A 19,595-nucleotide genomic window follows, 5' to 3' on the forward strand; every position below is an offset into this window, starting at 1 on the left:
AAAAATACTATTATTGTTGTTGTTGTTATTATTATTATTATTATTATTATTATTATTGTAATTGTAATTGTAATTGTAATTGTAATTGTAATTGTAATTGTAATTGTAATTGTAATTGTAATTTTTTTTTCATTAACCTTGAGAGCTTTAGGGTTGAAAAGCTCTAAATATTTATGGTTACTATTATACCAAGAAAAAGCCTATTTGGCTTTTTTGTGGTTGAACACAGTGAAAGAAAGCATTTGTATATGAAATGTTGCTGGTAAGCCTGGCTTTTATAGCTGTGTTTACACTTAAATCATCCAACCAATTTTCTGTTAAACAACAAACTTTGTTGCTTGTTGGATTTGTTCCTCTCCTTTTCCTCTGTACTCTCATTCTTCCCATATAGATTAAAAAACAGTCATGTTTGCTGAGTGGTAACAAGTAAGACATCTTTACTGGTTTCAGACTGACCCTTTTATTGGTGCCAATAATTATCTCAAGATACTTGATTTTGTTTTAGACATTTCTCTTGGAGTGTTTCTAGTGTGGTGCCAGCAGATCCCTTCTCAGCAGTGTATTTTAGAGACTTTCTGCTCCCCAGGGACTTATCCTGTGTTCACAAGGTGTCACAGGCAGATTCCTTATAAGCCCATGTTATATTTTAGTATGCTAGGGAATATTCATTCAGCATCTTACTACATCAGTTTTGCTGAGTGAGATTGGAAAGGGTTATTAGGCAGTACTGATGGACAGAGCAATCTTATTTTTAACCTCAGCTAGTATGACCTGTCTTATGGGGGGATGCAGGCTGTAGCTTTTCTACCTTTGTTTGTGCCTTAATGCCTTCTCTTGGTTAATAGTTTAGACTATGTATTAAACTTAGTTTAGAAATACAGAAATTAATCTTACGCAATTATTCCTGAGAAAATGCTGCTTCATCACCTGATTACTTCCACCAAAAAACTGACCTCAGAGATGCTGAAACATAGTAGGTTATGGCTAGAGGAGCGTGTTTAAGTGCCCATATTTCTTCATGTTGAACATGCTTCATGACCTCAATCACTGAAAGTAAATTCAAATAAGTTTTGATGGTGTGTCTTTGTTAGGTAATGTAGCTCTGGGAAATTAATTAAGACTGAATGTTGAGCTACCTGTTCATGGTGACAGGAGTTAAATATAACTTCTTGACAAAAGTTTTTGGTTAAAACAACTCTGGTCTGCTTGTTAAGGTTAGGAGTCTCACTTTTTTGTGTGATTTATAAATGGAAGAGGCATGTAGGAACATTCCAGAGACATTCAGTCTACTCCCATGATCCTGCTTCTGCTGTTTATTTTGAAGGATGGGCAAAAACTACCTTTGAAACCTGCTTTCTTTCAAGGGCATCATTAGCACCTCCATGGCCTGGTAGCTTCCCTGAAACTGGCCACAGGTTTGGGCCATGTCAAAAGTGATGTAAAGTGCAATAAAAATATGTACTCCTCTCTCAGTGCTGACTGTGAAATGAAAGGCTTCCTTCACTTCTGGTCAGTGTGCAGATCACAACGTGTGCTGCGAGATGGTGGCAGTTTTTCCTGACGTCAAGGGGGGGCCACTGCCAGCAGCTCATTACACACACATCACCTCGGTAATGCACCTGCTGGCTGTCACTATAGCAACCCCCTGGAAAATTACCGTAGCAGCCACTAGAATTCATTTTAGAAAGCTAATTACAGGTACAATGAATTTTTTTAACTCAGTCTGTGCTATGAATTTACTCAAATCTATGTGGTTTGGATATTTATTTTTTTAAAGTAATGTTATGCCATGTTTTGTTCCTTTGTATAATGCCTGTCTCAGTAGGTACTGTTTGGGTGAGGGGCCCCATAGCTACAGGGTGCCTCATTAAAATAAGCCATTTCTTATCAGTTGATAAAAATTAAATTTAGCGTGCCATATACTTGAGACCTAAATGGCTTACACAGTGACTGCTACCCGTGTAACTGAACTCCCCATGGCAACACTGGTGGTTACCCACTGCTTGACTAGCCCTCAAGACAGCTGCCAGGGTATTTCCAATAGTTATATTGTTATTACGGGTTTTAAAAGTTAATAAACTGAGGAAACATCTGGTTTCGGCAATTGTTGGCAACACACTTTTTGTGGAAGTTCCAAGTCTATGACAAGTCTTGTGGTTTGTTTGCAAGAGGGCGTGTGCAGCCATTTCTGGTACACGCGGAGGAGTTAGTTGCATTGTAAGGGTTGATTGCAGTGTTTGTGCATACGTTTTGAGCTAGGCAGTTATCCTAAAAGACCTTATGTTTATCCCTTATACCCTCAATTTTTTGCATATGCACAGGATTTGTTTGCCCAGATGAGCAATGTACTTGTCAGTACTTCATTTAGGTCTGCATTAAGTAAATGCTTTAAAGCCATGGTGAATAATTTTTTAAGTAAGCAGATCTACAAAAAAAAAAATATTAAAATCTTCATTTTCTTTTCCTCCTCATCCGTCTGAATTCAGACCTGAGACATTTCATATAGACCTGGCTTCTTAAGTCCTTTTCTGGTTGCAGATAAACCAGTGGAGGAAGTTACTCCACCCTGTTTTCCTGCTGGAGTTTATGGACTTCCCACACCCCAGGCTGTATTAATCAAATAAAATAGCTTATTATGAACTGTTTCAATTGTGCTTCTTCACTTTTCCAAATGATTTTGACAGAAATGTGTTATTGAGCTAATGCACAAATGAAAGCTTCCAGCTAGGGATGGGCAGAGGTGCAGCTAGAGTGGGCCTTGAGCCAGCACAGTAGAAGGTGGGAAAGAACTGGTATTAGCTAGCACATTTTTAATTTTTATTATTAAAGTTGCCGATTGCTAAATTAATTTTAAAAAAATAAAATTTTAGTGTTATGAGCTGTAGGATGCTTAATGCCTATGCATGCAGTGCTGCATTCTCCTGGTGATCAGATGATCTCTATAAATCATAGCTTTCATGTGGGGAGAAAAAAGTTAATTTTCCAACATTTTTGTTGTGAGGAAGATTTGAAAATATGTCTTTATTGTAGCAGTGAATTGAGCTATGCTAAACCAAATAAAAGTAATTCAAAGTTTTCAGTGTTACAGGAACAGTTGCAATAGTAATTCGTAATTACTATTACAGTGGAAATACAGTAATATGTGAAAATTGTGTGCGTGGGTGTTCTGGTTGTCTTTTCTTTTTATGTAAATAGTCACCTGTATTACTTCACATATTCCATCAGCATTTTGAAGCAGTGAGTCAACCCAACAAATCAGCTATTCTGAAAAATCTGACTGTCACCCCATCCCTCCTAAACCATTGCAAAAATCTGTTCTTGCACTTTCAGGAAAGAAAATGTCTTGCTTTTTGTCTGTATAGTCCTGTGGACATAGAAGTATAGTGTTACGCAATTAAAAGTCATTATGATATATAGAGCATGTGTTAATTTGCTCCCACTGCCATTTTACAGAGATTGCACCTGACTGAAGAGAGATGATACATTTCTGCAATATAGCAGCTGTGATATAAAGCAGTGCATACAGTGGAAAAGAAAGACCCTGATGTCAGTTCCAATGATACATCTTTTAACCAAATATAAATTTTAAAAATTTAAATTTTTTAATAGATTTTAAAAAATTAATTGTGTAACTTTGTTTTAGAAGGTATGTGAACTTTAAGCTGGACTTAAGGAGTTTTTTTGTGATTTTAGAGTGTCTTGAAGAGAAGTTTGTGTTGCTACTTTAAGTCTGATTGTCAGAAACATGCTTAATTCCTGTGAAGTTGATAGCAGCATGTGAAGTTACATATCCTCATGTGGTAGGAGGAAGTGTAACTGATACACAGAACTGTAGAAGTCAGTAGCAGAAAAGATCTTACTCCTTTGATTCAGAGCAAAAATACACAAACTTAATAAAAATCTGAATTCCAGCACAAGTGATTATTCAGCAGAAATGTCTCCCTTAAAAAACATTAAAGTAAAATAATCAAAACTTGAATGGAGAAGTATTTTTTTTTCCATAGAAAGAATTCCACTGGCTACTTGCTGCATGCTTACAGCATGTAAGTAGCTGGTTTGTTGGGTTTTTTCCACCAGCAAATTGATGATGTACTTGTGCATTCTGCTTTTTGTGTAAAACAGCTGAGGGCAGATGAAGTGCACAGACTGTCAGGCCTTTTTCTTATTGGCAGAAACTCATCAGAAAATTTTTCAGAACAGTAGCTTCTGAATTAGCTGAGATACATGGTTCAATACATCTTGCTAGCTATGTGTAACCATCTCACTGTCAATGTTTATCATTGGATTAATATTTCATTAATAAAATCATAGTGAGTGACATTTTATTATGGTTTTGGTTTCCTCCCAGACCTAACAAATTAATTCTCTATTTTTGCTGTAAGGTTGAAATCAAACTACTTTTTTTTCTGTCGTTGTTCAGGATAACTTGTTCTTGCTATTTCATTAAGAAATCATTCAGAGCATCTAGAAGTCATCTCATGATTTCTTGTGTGGGTTTATTTTAAAAGAGCACCTTCACTAGTATCTACAAGGGAAAGGATATGTTCAGAGCTTAGTGATACTTCATAATCATTTGATAAATTACAAGACCATTGCTCTGCTCCCCTAGAATGAATGAGGCCATCTGTAGATTAATTTATCTTCTCAGTGGCTAACTCTAGGTGTTGGGAAGTAACCAAATGCCCAAGAAATATATTTTGTGCAGTAGTCTTTCTTACAGATGCTTACTATGGGGAGAGCCCAAGGTGCCTGGTGCACTGATTTCATGAGATGTCCTTGACCTAAACAGGCTATCGTGTACCTTGGTACATTTCTTGTTTGAAATATCTTCTATGAGAATTAATTAAAACCTCCAGTACACTGGTGGTTCATGGTTGAAGCTCACCATTAAGCCATAGTGGAAGAGTTTCATGTTGTAGTTAAATAACCTTTACAAGCAGTTTTGTAGCAAATTTGTGTTACTTGCTTGCAAGCTGGGGTTTATTTCACATACTGCAGACTTACTAACTTAATTGGAAGCTTCAGTGTGAATGCAGGACTTTCAGGTGCTAGAGACCCCAGTAAGTATTCAGTGCTGCCTTATGATAGCAGGATCTGGAGAGTTTTTAAGTTTGTCAGTGGGTGGAATTTTCCCATTCAAAGATTTCATTTATTTATTTGTTTGTTTATTTATTATTTTTCCAAACAATAAAATTTATGTTCCCATCATTTTATATCTGATAATTTTCTATTCTGTAGCAGTTCACTGTTCCTTCGGAGATTGATGTTTGTCTATCCACTTATCTGTGTAGAGACAGCACAATGAATATTAAAAATACGTTACACATTCAAATAAAACTGTGCAATTTTGTATTTCTCACACATTTCATAATTTGTTTCTAGAATGCCTAGAATTTTGTAATTGAAAACTTTGAATCTTTAGTGAATATGCATGTGAAAGCCAAGCAAACTCACGTGAAAAAACCTCACAATAATTATGCTGCCCTTCTGTAGAACTCATGTGAAGCTAGGATTTTGTATAGGCAGGCTAGAGGGAGCAGATTTTTATACTTTGTCCTTTGTTTTATGCCGATAATGCTGTTTTTTCTGTTGTACTTCCTCCTACCCCACAGCCCATTTCCATTCCCAAGTCTTCCTTTCTCTTTTCCTCAGTGGGATGATGGTGTCACTGTCTTGCATTCCTGTTGTTTCTCCCTGCCTATAGCTATCTTAACGACTTGGACCGCATAGCAGATTCCACCTACCTGCCAACTCAGCAAGATGTGCTCAGAGTTCGAGTCCCAACAACAGGGATCATTGAATATCCATTCGACTTACAAAGTGTCATTTTCAGGTAGAAAAAATGTTTTTACACCCACTTCATTTATTTAGTTTCCTTTTATATTAGAAATACCATGTATAGGATATTGGTTAAAAGTGCATAAAAAGCAATTCTTCTATCTTTTAAAAATTAGAGCTAAGTCATTATATTTTCATGTAACTCTCTGCACATAATAAGGAGCTGATGCTAAACATGTCAAATGGATGAAAGAGAAGTAGATTTGTCTTTTTCTGAAGGTCCTCATAATTCATGTAAATTATGGAATGCAAAGTTAACACTTCTTTAGTTGATTTTTAGAGAGCAATCACCCTACTTCAGTGCAAGTGCAGTGTTTAAAAAATAACTGCAATTGCAAGTTAGACACACCTGTGTTTAGTTACACTGAAACATGGGATGAAGTGGGAATACACTGTGAGCAAATTTGAGTTCTAATTTTTACTATTAAAAATGTTAGTAGGTAAGTTCTATATTCTGTTTGTTCTCTTAAAATGAGGTAGATTGAATGGCTGAGAATTTTGACTCCAGCAATTTTGGGGGGAAAAGGTGCACCAAAATCTATGCTGTTCACATCTGTTTCTGCTGAATACACAGGGTATACATTGCCAAATCATGGCTCAAGAGACCTTTGTGTCTCAGAAATCCGAGGGTTTTGAGATCCAAAATAATTTAGATACAGAAAACACAGCAGACTTAGAAGCAAATGTGATTAACTGTCTACTTGCAAAAGATTCCATTAAATATCAGAGGAAAAAATAATTAAGAAAAACAAATCAAAGTCTGTTTTCAAATAAATTATTTAATTCTGTCATTGTGTGTCTGCTTGTGTGTTTATCTGTTAAGATATTAATGGACTGGATTAATGTGGATCTCAATTTTGCAGAATGGTGGATGTAGGAGGCCAACGATCAGAAAGAAGAAAATGGATACATTGCTTTGAAAACGTCACATCAATCATGTTCCTAGTAGCTCTAAGTGAATATGACCAAGTGCTTGTGGAGTCAGACAATGAGGTAAGCAATCATCAGTGAAAATGACCAGTTTAAAAGAAAAAATAACTTCACTTGTCCAGTCCCAAGTGTTTTCCAAATACATCTACCAGCAGTCATACACAACTACGCCCAATGAGTGAACAAACCTACAGGGATCAGGAGGAGAGAAGGGAATCAATCTTCAATCAGGCAAAGCTGATCTGGTTCATTAAGGATTCAAAGAGACCTATCCATTTTATGTTGAAGAGGAATAAATACAGTTTAATATGGAGAAACTTGCTTAGTGTAGCTATTTTTGCAGTTCATGTTTATGTAGCAAAAAGAGGCAATGGTAATGGAAGACAAAATTAATATATTCTTTGCTAGAATAGACCATAAAGTAGCAAACTTTATTCCTTTGACGTAAACCATAGGATGTACTTTGTGTTTTTATTTCAAAAAATAACAGAAATAAGAAAGTGGATGAACTGAGGAGGCAAAGCACACTGGTGTCCAGTATTTTGAATGCAGTTTTACAGGGCAGGGAGATGATTTAATGTTGTGATTTTTTTAATTTCCTGAGAGCCGTTTTAAGTTATTCATGAAACTTGCAAGTTACTCACTGCCACTGTCCTGCGCAAATCTTTTAACACATATTTAGAAAAGTTAGGTGAAAAAAAGAAAATATTTTATGGCTACAAACATCTTTATTTCACTGTTGAAGAAAATTGTTGACATAATAAAGTAAAACACGTGTCCCTGTTTGTATTCTGGACTTTCTTCAGGATTAATTTTTTAATAAAGCCTGGGAGCTCAGAAAGCTTTTACATTTGCAGTCTTTCCATAAAGGAAGAATATCCTTATGCTAGTTATATAATCAGCTATATCATTAAAAGGTCAGTTTACAAAACTGTTTATGTAATCTGCACCAACTTCATTTCTTGTGTATTTTGGAAACTAGACACATGTGAATAAAAGGAACTCAGCCAGTCTTGGCTCATTGCAAGCCAAGATAGAAATGTCTGGTTCGATCTTTTCCTGTTTCTTTTGTAGCCACAAATTTAACATAGAAGTATTAAGCATTTTAATTTTACAAATTAAAACAAAATATATTGACAATCACATAAGGAAAAATTAGTTACGATAGTTTTCAAATGCTATTCTAACTATCCAGGATAAACTTCCAAGATTCTTGATGTTAGCTATTTATCACACTATTTTCATAGTGTATTTCAAGAAATTCTCCTAGAACTGTCTCATAGGCAGAACTTACCAGACTCTTGTTTGCCTGTTTAGTGTATCCTTTTCTAATTAGGTGGCTTGCTCAAACCCTTCCTCTGGTTTGTCACTTAACTTCAGTGTGCAGATGTGACGTACAGCATCCCTACTATAGAAGACAGGAAGATAGAGTGGTTTCTTCCTAGGCTAGATCATTTGGAGTATGCAGTCTTGCTCTGTGCTCTTGTATGCTGAAAGGGTTCCTAAGTTGTGAACTGAATAGAACATCTGACTGTAGACTTTCCTTAATGTTTTGGGCTCCCCAGTGCCTGAAATGACACCTAAAGTTGTAATAGCTTTTCCACAACTACTTTCCAACTATTACAAAAAATACCACTTTACTCATACAGATGTTTTGATTTTTCACATTCTCACTTTTGAAACACTTCATGGAGGCAAAAGCTGTAAAACTCCTTATTGTCTTGCAGATCGTTCTTCCGCCTTACTGCTAAACTATGTTTTTTGTTAACAATATTACAAAACTTCTGAACCTTTTTTATTTCAGTTTAAAATACATCATAACTTCCAATTGAAACCAGCTTTTTCTTTTCGGTCATGCATACATAGCCTAGTAGTGCTTTTCAGCTGCCTTAGGCGTGTGTTACTCCAGCTCTGGGATGGATCCAGACAGTCTTTGAGCTGAGCACCCACCTAGGCAGCTTAGTTTTGGCTTGCAGGAAGCTGTAGGCTGTCTAGATTTTGGTACCCAGAGCACTGCTTTCTTGCCTTCCTTTTCCCTTCCCTGTATCTCTAAACATTGCAGTCCCAAAATACATAGGAAAAAAATGGGTTTGTTTATTCCACGTAAAGCGAAGCATGGTTTTTCTGAATGTGGATGTGTGGCAGAAATATGGGAAAAGGTTTTAAGTGTGTTATTTGACACTTGGAATTGAGAAGTTTGTCCTCCCCAGGTATTTTTATTCTTCACTGTAGTGTGATAAGCTCAGTATGGAACACAGTAATTTAACTTTGAGACTAGGGTGATTAGCCAAGAGACACTTTTTTTGCACTTATGTTAAAATTGTGAAACAGTATTAAAATTTTAGCACCAAAATGAGAGAGTATGTGTAAATGCCCTACTTTCTTTGTATGTATGCCACCGGTGTGATACTATGGTAGACTAATCCTCTACTCTGTGCACCTCTGACTGAAATTAAAAGATCTGACTTGACAAGTTGCAGTGTTCTGCTCATTTTGCATTGCTTTCATGGCCTCATTAAACAGTATGATTTTTGTAAGATGGCCTGCTTTCTTTTTCTAATTAGTCCACTGCATGTTCTTGCTTGAAGTCTTTTTCCTCATAGTATGTTTTTTAAAAAGAAAATACACTTCTTAATAATCTGTGGCATTCTTTTTAGTTGCCACATTTTTTTCATTAATCTAATTTTCATGAGTAAATAAAAATCTGTAAAAATTATTTGCTATCATTACATGTGTGTTTGTGTGACCCTTATGAAGCTGATGTAGAGCCCATAAAACTCCTGGTTTGTATTTCAAAATGTAGTGCTTGGTAGACTCTCATTTGTAAATCCATTTCTTCCCTTGTTTAGCTTATCTAAGATAAATGCATGTGGATTATAAATCAGATGAAGCTATACTGAGTTGAGAGGCTTCTCTAGTGCCTCTTAAGGGCTTTTACTCACTGGGTATGTGTGGGGTTGAGCGGGGAGCTGTTTCTGTCTTCATGCTCTTGGAGGAGTTAAATGTTAAAAGTTCTGAGGGATATATTGTAACTACTCCTTAAATTGACATCTTACTTAGAAAATAAGATGCATTTTCCAATTATGTTATTCAGAGTCCCAGGTAGGGGAACTTTTAAAATATACATCCATGTCATTGCACTCTCATGAAAAAGTTCTGCAGGAGAGTTGTGGGCTGCAATCTTGAAGAAAAACAAGTGCAGCTGCCCAACTGTATTTAAACTGTTCCTCCTCTAAGAGACAATAATCACAAGCAACATCATGTCTCCTCTCTTAAATATGTGTCTAGACTGTACAGAAATTGGCATCTGATTGGTAAGGACAATATATTTTAAAATTTCAGATGCTGTACACTTTTGAAATGTCTTTGTCTTCCTAAATACATGAGAAAGGAGAGACAGCAAACTGTTCCAAATTCTGCCCTTAATAAAACAGTAAGTCTGTCTAGATTAATTGGTGGAAATTGGGACAAATTTTGATCCAGAGGACATAATATACTAATTACATTAATAGTACTGTAAATTAAGTAAATTGTCTCTCAGTATGATATGATGTGACAAAGGAGAACATGTTACAAGTTAGATTGACCTTTTCACTTTTTCAGAAAAGTCTGACAAAACTAGAGGTGAGATAAAAATGAAGGAATCATCTTTCTGGTAAATGAATTCGTGAGTATGTCCTCTATGTCAGGTTTCTGCTCTGAGTTATACTGGCAAATCTGGGGAATTTGCAGTTTTATCAAAAAGAACAGTTTATAATCTCTCCATTTTAAAAATCAACTTGTTTTCTTAAATAAAGCACTTTATAATACATACCACAGGTAGGCATGAAATCTCATGGTCTCAGTGCAATAAATGCAAAAATTAGTTCCAGCTTTGTAAGAAAAGCAGTAACTACTTTCCCTAACTGAAGGACCAGAGACCTCAGAACAGTATACCTGTAAAATCTGTTTTCATAAAAAAGAGGTTTTAATTATCTTTGAAGAGCTTGTTAAGTACTTGGAGATGGCAAAATAAAGAATAGTCTTTATTGATGTTTCTACATATTTTTATTCTAAATTAGTGCAATAAACATTTCAAGACATTTATTATTTCATATAGCATGTTTATGATGGTTATTAAATTACTGGCTTTTTATGGGTAGAGATCTTTCTTTTTATGTGTTCCTGGAGGAAAACGAAGACAGGATTCAGTTTCTTCAGTTGAACTAAGTTTTTCTAAGAGAAATTTTTAAATTTTCTAAAGTATCAAAAAGCAAGTACTGTCTTTCCTGAGGTACCGTCAGAGGCTGCAAAGCTGCAGAGACATTGGACAGCATAAAGTATTGGTTGATAAAAGACAGATTGTAAAGCTACTTTACTTTTAGAAGTAAACCAGTATGAGTATTCTGAACATTCATTGCACAAAATAAATGGGGGGATTATTTTGGTCAGAGCTGATAAATTTTAGTTTGAAAACAATAATAGAAATACAGTTATAAAATGTGAAGTTTTAACAGGATGAGAGATAAATGTTACTAATATTTACAACTAATATTCCTTCCACTTAGACTTTTGAGTAAGAAATTTCACTAATGCCCAGCATTATAAATAGATACTTTGTGTCCTATATATATATATACAAATACCTTATCTCTGCATCTTTATGCCTTAGGAAAACAATAGGGTTTTTTCATAAATTTATTGCTAAGCAATTTTTTTTCATTTATGAATGAAATAAAGGAATAATTGATGTGTCTCTTCCTTTGTTACAATAGTAACAGAAATGTAACTTAAAAAATTTGTATTTCATTGATAGTTTATTTGCTGGGTTTTCACTGATGTTGACTAGTAAAGCAAATAGAACCAATGTTACTATTAAGGTCTAATTAATTTATCTATCCTATCCAGACAGGTAATTTGCAACCCTTTCAAGAGGTTTATTTGAAACTATTATTAGTTCTTTTTACTCAGAAAAGGAGGAGATTCTTGTCAAGTAAAGTACTGCTCATTCTTTGAAAAGCTTTTGTTTTAAAGCTTTTTAAAAAGCTTTTGGGTTTGTTTCCTTGGTTGTTTGGTGTTGTGTTGTGTTTGGTTTTTTTTAACAAACAAACCTTGTACTGTGTCTTAATACATCACATGATTTAGCGGCAGCCAGGATTTTTAGTTTTAACATAATAATGTGTAACTGAATTTCTCTTCAACTAGTATTCACTTCCCTTTAATCATGAGAGATGTCATCGATTAGCATTGATGACACCTCCTTAGGATTTATGTATTTATTCATTCAATCTCAGATTGCAGTTCTTGCTGAAAATGCATTGGATGAAGCAGACTGTAATGGCTTCAGAATTCAATTTTTAAAATAATAGCAAAATTTATTCCTAGCCTGAAGAAATCCTAAACACATGCCTTCAAGCTGTGTCCAATATTGCCTTTAGTCCCTGCATGTCCTCCTTTCATACATGTTAAAATCAGTAGCAGTGTTTGCATGGCACTAGCAGTAGGAAGGCATAACATCTTTATTTTGTAACATGAACAGAACCAGTAGATCTGGAAGTGACTCCAGCAGTGTTGCCAAAAACCATTGCACACACCTTGCAGGAATTCCGGCAGGTACTCAGAAAAGTGGAGCAGGAGAAGTGGGAGAAAGAAGGGATATGGGAGTGGTGGAGTTCCTTTTGGAAGCAGTGCAGAGTTAAATAATCTGAAAAAAGTTGTTCATAAAATGCTTTGTCCACAACAATACAGGCAAGCTGTCTGGTCACTTAGCAGTCTGTGAATACAGTGGCCCTCAGTAAAACTGTGTGTAGCCTGGTGCTTATAGATCATGAGGGCTGAAAGATTTTAGTTACGTATGAGTGACTGAAGCAGAATTCTTTGCTTATTGGGGTAGGATCTTAATCCTGGAGAGAGATGTTCAAAGCTTGACTGGACACAGCCAGGAGAAACCTGGTCTAATGATAAAATTAATCTTGCTGAGTGCAAGGAGTTGGACCAGATTACTTCCACAGGTCCTTTCCAATATAAATTCTTTTGTGGATTCTAAGTAGAAAAATCATAGTTTGTCAAGTGAAAGCAGATTTCTTCTTTATCTCTTTCAGAAGCATCCTTATGGTCATGCCATATGTTTTTTACCATAGCTTCTTTAAAAACCTGAATATCCCTACTTTATTTGATGGTGGAGATAGGAATTAATGTAGTTACCCTCACAGGATTTAAGTTACACTGAATTTATTTAATTTTATTAATCTGAACAATCTTGCTGTTCACAAGTGGGCATGCTTCCACTTCTCTTCCAGCACTTTGTGTTCCTTATTCATGTACTAGTCCTACATGGCTTAGCATGAAGGCTGAAAGAAAATAATTTTGAGATCAGAGCACTTCTCTTTTTCTGCATTGTGAACAAACTTAGTACTTTAGTTGCCTGGTTTTTTTCATCAGCATTTAGCAATCCAGAACAATTGAGCAGAGGGATAATGCAAACTCCCAGATAGAATTAATATACTCAAATGGTCTTTATAATTATTTAACAGTGTATTCCTATGGGAAATAAAAATCTCCAGATCTCATTATTTATTTGGAAACTAGAGAAAATAACACATTTACCACCTGTGTCAAACCTTAATGCTGTATGTATTGTATCTGTTCATACCTCTTCACACGTATGCATGTGTTTTCTTTTTGGTTTGTGAATAAAGAACCTTTTGAATACAAAGTATCAGTATTGGGAAGCATTTGCATAAGGAAAAGCCAGAGCCTCTCTCTTCTGTTGAAATGAGTGTTTTGTAATGGAAATGAAGGGTTGAATGATCATGAATCCGCACACAGAGGCTGCCAGAAATGCTGCTGGTAAATGTTGCCATTGGCAGCAATTCCTGGCAAAGCAAGCTCCCACTTATTTTTTTCAGTAACCAGTGTCAAAACTGTCTAGAAAAAGGTCTTTTTCGATGACAATTTAATTTTTAAATATCTTCACATTATTTTTCTCAAAAATATGTTGGTATTAATGAAAAAGCAGTTATTTTGGTGTTCATGTTATTCCATCAAAGTTAATTTAACAGCCATTTCTTTATTTTAAAAATATTTGACAGCAATGTTTGGACCATGTTTTTTGATTGCTTTTGACGGCTTTTTTTTGGACAGTACTTTTGTGTTTTGGTGATTATTAAACATGTAGATTTGACGGATTTCAGCTGTCATTTGGTTCATCTGTCCCTCTGCTGGGTACATAAAATAGCTGTGCATTTGCAAGTGCAATGTTGCAAATTCAAGGTGTTAGAGAGATGAGAGTTCTTCTCCCAGGTGATTTAGAAATGGAGTTCTTACCTACAGAGGTGTCTTCCCAGTCTGTTAGCAACAGCTTTTTATTGTCAGGGTGGTTTGCAGAAAAATTCAGGACCAGTGAAGAAAATAAAGGAATTAGTGCCAAGATCTGTGTTTGAAGTTGTCTCTTACTGCACTGGAGTTGTTAATTAAAATGTTTGTCCAACTATTGCAGGTTTTTTCCCAGATCATTAGTTACAGCAGTATAGGTGCAAGATTACGCTTCATACTGGTGGCAAAAATCTGAAATGCTTCTGGTTTTGATACTGTATTTACTTTTTTATGTAGTGGAAGGTTTGGCACTTGCCTCCCACTTCTTGATTTCCTCTGTTATTTCCCAACTTCCATGTAGCAGCTCTATTAAATTTCTAGCCAAGGTAGGTCTTTCTGATCAGCCAGCCAGTCAGTGCTTCTACTAAAATAATTGCTGGGAGTCTTATTTGTAGAATAGAGACATTCCTAACCAGTGTAGACTTTCACACAAAATCCGTTCACTTGCACAAGATTTTATCAGTCAAGTTTCTAGCATCCAGCTATCTTACATCTGTACCTCTTCTACAAGTGTGGTCTCTGAATGCCCTCTCACTAAAATACACATTTGTTAACTGCATACATGTAGCTGTATACACAATGCAAGTTGTTGACAGAAAAATGCATCTTGTTAACTGCCTCACCACCTTCTCTCTTCATTTCAATAAAATTCAGTCCCTCAAAATCTGTGAAATCTGAATTATTTTTAAGGCAAAAAAGACTTCCTACATTTTTCATTCCATATGTAAGTTACAGTGTGCCCACCAGATGCCGCTCTAGACCAAAATAAAGATAGTAATGGATGAAACTCCACTACTGCTTCTGTGTTGTTTCAGGTTAGTTTTGTACTTGCTCTTTTCTCTCAAAATGCTGTATTTATTAGCTGGGAAATACTGCTTTCCCTTACCTGGGTACCAGGTGATAAAGCTTTTACATTATAATTTAGTGCTTTTCAGGCATTATTTGACTTCTTAGAGTCAAGTGCATATAAATTATGCCAATTCTATTATTTGTGTAATTGCAGGAGAACCTACATCTTTTTCCAGAGAAACAGGTAGCAAAGACGAATTCAACATGTAAATCCAAACTAGAAATCCACCATTTTAACAGGAAAACTCAAAGTATAGGATTAAAAAAAGTGGAAGTACGCTGTTTTTAAATCTGTTAAAAATGAGGAAGCATGAGTTTGCATTTTGATAAAAATGTGATAAAATATGGTATGTATGTCTAGTTATATTTGTCTTAATGTTTAACCATCTTACTAAAACTTATCAGTATAAAATTTTGTATATAGTAAAGTCCATGGAAGAAAGAAATAAAAATTTATTTTTATTCATGTTTCATAAAAACATGTTTCTGGTCATAAAACTGGAAAGTCCCTTGATTAGTGAATAATCACAGTGTTTTTCTTGGTGTTTGATAAGAAATTGTAATATTAATACTTCACAAATTATTGTGGAGTTTGTCTGCTGTATTTTTAATTCTGTGTTTTGTGGTGGTATTTTTACATCGGACTAGTGGCTGTGCCAGGTTTTGTGGAGCATGGGAGAATTTTATGCTGGCATTTGTGTATCATAATGTGGAAAACAAAATAATGGCTGGTGATATCACTACATCTCTGTGCGATTCAGAACTGACTGCAGACATAAGAGGTTGCCCAGGCCAGCAGATCTTGGGAGGTGGGGACCACAGTGCTCCCACTGTTCATTTTCCTGGTGCCAGCTGCCTGCAAAGCCTGGGAGGCCACGAGGAGCTGTTCCTGCTATCAGAAGGGACATTGCTGTGAAGGTTGGCATAATTGCTGAGAATGGCTACCAGCTACTGAGAAAGCCTTGAGCCATCTCCAGCTGCACATTTCTGCACATTAGTTATTCACAAGTTTCTTTCTGCAGCCTTTCAGCTTACTTAAGCTAAAATAAGAATTTTCTGGAAGCAATTGTGAGTTGGAGATGGCTCATAAAATCAGATCTAGTATTTGAACAAGCTCCTGCTCCTGTTCTCTGTTCAAAGAGCCTCATTGTCTTGCTTAGTTTGACAGAAAGTCAGATCCCCAGTGCTGGCCTTTTTCTATACTTCTTGAATCCTATCTCTATTTCCAGTAAAAATACTGTAATGTGAAACTGTTTCTTGTGTAAGAAAAAATACATCTGGTTAAGAATAAGTGCTCTTCCTAACAGTGAGTAATTCAACAATTTTGTCTTGTCAGACATCCTGTAATTAAGCAGATTTAAAATATTTTGGCAGTAATGTTGTATATATGCTTAATAAAGGAAAATGGTGATCAATGATCTGAGCTATCATTAGCAACAGAAAACCTACTTAAGAGAAATTTTAGAAAATACTAAGCAGTATTGGTGGAGAAATTACTCTTGGAACAATATTTTTATCTGCCATTATATCCATAAAAGCTGGTTTCCTCTTAGGCATAGGATGAACAGATGAAAGACCGGAGAAGGTTAAACAGAGATTGATTAGTCAAAAAATAAATGGCTTCCTATTTTTTTAGTAATCTTGAATAATTCTAAAACAAAATAGTGAAGCCACATTAGAATATTTTATCTATTACAGTGAACTCAGGACCTATATTGCTTTATCTGCTCAAGCAGATAAAATCTACTTTAAAATGTCTAGGCCATCTCTCAGTTACCACAAAACACATCTGAGTGACAAAATACCAAAATTTCTGTTCACCATTCTTAATACAATTCCTTTCTGTTTCCCTCTGAAATAACTGTGAGGAGTTTATAGACTCAATATCATGATCACATAAACTGCTGGGAAAACATGAAGGTCCTAGAGCACATACTCTGTGAAGACAGAATGAGGGACCCGGGCTTGTTTAGTCTAGAGGACACTAATGCTTGCCAGCAAATATTTGAAGAGTTGCATCTGCCATGGAGCAGATCAATAAAGAATTGTGGCATCTGAAGTTCAGGTTGTGTATTAGGAAACGTTTTTCTGTTGGGTTAGTTTAGCAGTGGGACAGAGGAACCAGAGAGATACTGTAATCTCTGTAGAGGATTTCAGGACTTGCTGACAAAGCTATGACTGACCTGCTCCTGTGTTGTCAGTAGTTCTACTGAATGAAGGACTAAACTAGATGAGGTCTACAGATGCCTTCCAACCAACATTTCTGAGTCGACACTCTTGCCATTTCAGTTGTGTTTCAGTGGAAGGTGTGTGAGTCACTGAGCACTTACATCTGTTTTTATCTGAAAAAATTAAATGCAGAGTTGTTATTCATTCATGTTGTATGGAGCTTAATGGTATCAGCAGTGCAGTAACATCCCTGCTGATATGTATGTACATAATTGTGCTCTCTGTGTTCTCTTTGGTTGTAATAGTAATAGCTGTCTTCTAATTGCATTGTTTTTACCACTGCTTAGCCCTAACACTCAGAAGCCACCAGGTGGCCAGACCCTGAATGTGTATTAGGTAGGGGCAGTGTTTTTGTTATATGAAGAGTCTTGATTTTGCAACTAAACTGGCAATTACTGTTTCTAATCTTAAAATAAGTAGTTTCTGGTGAAATAAAGGAAAAAGTCTTCTCCAAATATAAGCAACCCAGTCTCTTACTGCAGAGTAGAAGGTTGCCTCTTGGGAAGAGCTACTTAAAAATGAAGAGCATGTGATGATGCTTTCTTACTCCTTCCCTGACAGAGCATCTGACAGCAAGATCCTGACTTAAGCCTAATAGCAAGCAAAGGTGTAGTTTTGCAGAAGTACATGCATGTTTGTAGTTAGAATCATTGAATCCAGCTTCTCTAAATGTTAATAATATAAGAAATTAATTATTCTCTAAATGTTTATCTTCAGAGGTTTTGTTAGATATTTATCAGCTACCCCCACGTGAGTTGACAGCACTTGCTCTTTGTTACAGGTATGCTGAATTCTTTAGTAAAAAGTTTAACGAAGTCAGCTCTTAAATTCAAAATACAATTACAATATTTGCTAGGAATTCCATCACTTTCCATTAATATTGAAGCTATAACTTCCCATCTCTTTGCTTCTTTTATTGTGCCTTTGCCTTCTTTTAAACTTTCTTACTCTTCTCTGAAACTATGAAACGAAAATGGTTTTGTTCAACATGTGGGACAGTTTCAGAAGGAGAAGCCAGAGGCTAGTTGTGTTTCATAATGATACATATTAATTTCAAGGTTACATTGCTGGCATTTGGCATAGTTTTTAAAAAGAGCTGACAGTTTAGTATTTATTTAATTAGGTCCTGTCTGCTTTCCTCTGAAGACGAGGGACTGGGAAAAAGCCAGTGAGATTCCCCATAGCTCAGGCAACTGGTCAGCATTTTTTTTACCATCTAGGGAAAGGTTCAGTAATGAAAAAAACTCTCACAGGAAGATTGGCATTACAAGGAGGGAACAGGAGACACCCTTCAGGTTTTATTATGTTATGACTACACACCAAGACATCCACCTATGGTCAGTATTCAGTGAATATCTGTCTTCTCTTTAGGGCATGTTAAATACTTTGTTTCTTTGCATTTTGTGTTGTCCATACTATAAGTGCAGTTTGCAACAGTAAGGAGAGACAGAAAAAAACAGTAGAAAACCCAACCTGAGTGTGAAGTTACGTTGTCTGTTTAGTATGTTTTTCCCCTCCTCGCTGAGTCCTCTTGAGTTTTCAAGTGTATTATTATTAAGTCTGTGCATAACAAAGTTATAAAAGAAGCAGGCTTTGGGGGGGGAGAGGTGGGAAGCCAAAACCTAGAGCTAATATTTGATTACAGGTCATGAATTTCTTTGGTTTGATCTTAGATGTCAAACTATGATGTTAATAAGACTGCATTAACATAACTGCGTAAGACTGCAGTAACAGCCCTATAATTTACGATGCTATCAGATGACATTTTTCATTCAGAGGATCCCCATGGAAAATACAAATGCTACACATAAGCAAGATCTATAGGAAGAGGCAATAATTTTATTAGACCAACTGACACAAACAGAGAAAACAGACAAGGTCATGGTTAATTCCTTCCTTACATTGTTGCATCTAATATAAAGGTTTTCTTCCAGTGAAATGCCATTGACCATAGTGGTTATTCAGTAGTGTATACATCACGTGATGTATATCGTGCAATTAATTGAAAAGGAATTTTCTTAATTAATATATTTATGAGGCTTTGCAAGACACTTGCTAAAGATATAAATTACACAAATCTGCATTGAATCCCTGGAATTGACATGATCTGTCCTTTTGAAGTTCTAGCAGCCCCATCTTACCGGATACATCTTTTGTGATGTCTGTCTGTGGAGCATTGCAATGTAACATACATTCAGAGAAGATCTAAATGGTTGTGTTAATATCCTAAGTCTTTTTTCCAATGTTTTTGTTGTACGGCAGAACATAGCATTGTGTCGTCTTCTTCTTGGGTAGGATCACAAAAATTCATAGACATGTCAATTATAGATCTTCAAGAGTGACTGATTTGGACAGCTTGTCATCTTTTGTCAGCTCCTTAGAAGATGCATCTGCAG

At 35.8% G+C, this 19,595-nt stretch overlaps 1 protein-coding gene across 1 annotated transcript in view; it reads left to right on the forward strand.

Annotated features, from left to right (window-relative positions):
• LOC104395233 (guanine nucleotide-binding protein G(q) subunit alpha) overlaps positions 1-19,595 on the forward strand; it is an 82,117-nt gene that overhangs the window by 55,419 nt on the left and 7,103 nt on the right. The window contains exons 3-4 of the mRNA XM_010004919.1: positions 5,705-5,833; positions 6,702-6,831. Of these exons, the coding sequence (XP_010003221.1) occupies positions 5,705-5,833; positions 6,702-6,831 (259 nt within the window). The remainder of the gene's footprint in view (positions 1-5,704; positions 5,834-6,701; positions 6,832-19,595) is intronic.

Source organism: Chaetura pelagica, unplaced genomic scaffold (assembly GCF_000747805.2).
Source record: "Chaetura pelagica isolate M959 unplaced genomic scaffold, ChaPel_1.0 scaffold339, whole genome shotgun sequence".
NCBI lineage: Eukaryota > Metazoa > Chordata > Aves > Apodiformes > Apodidae > Chaetura > Chaetura pelagica.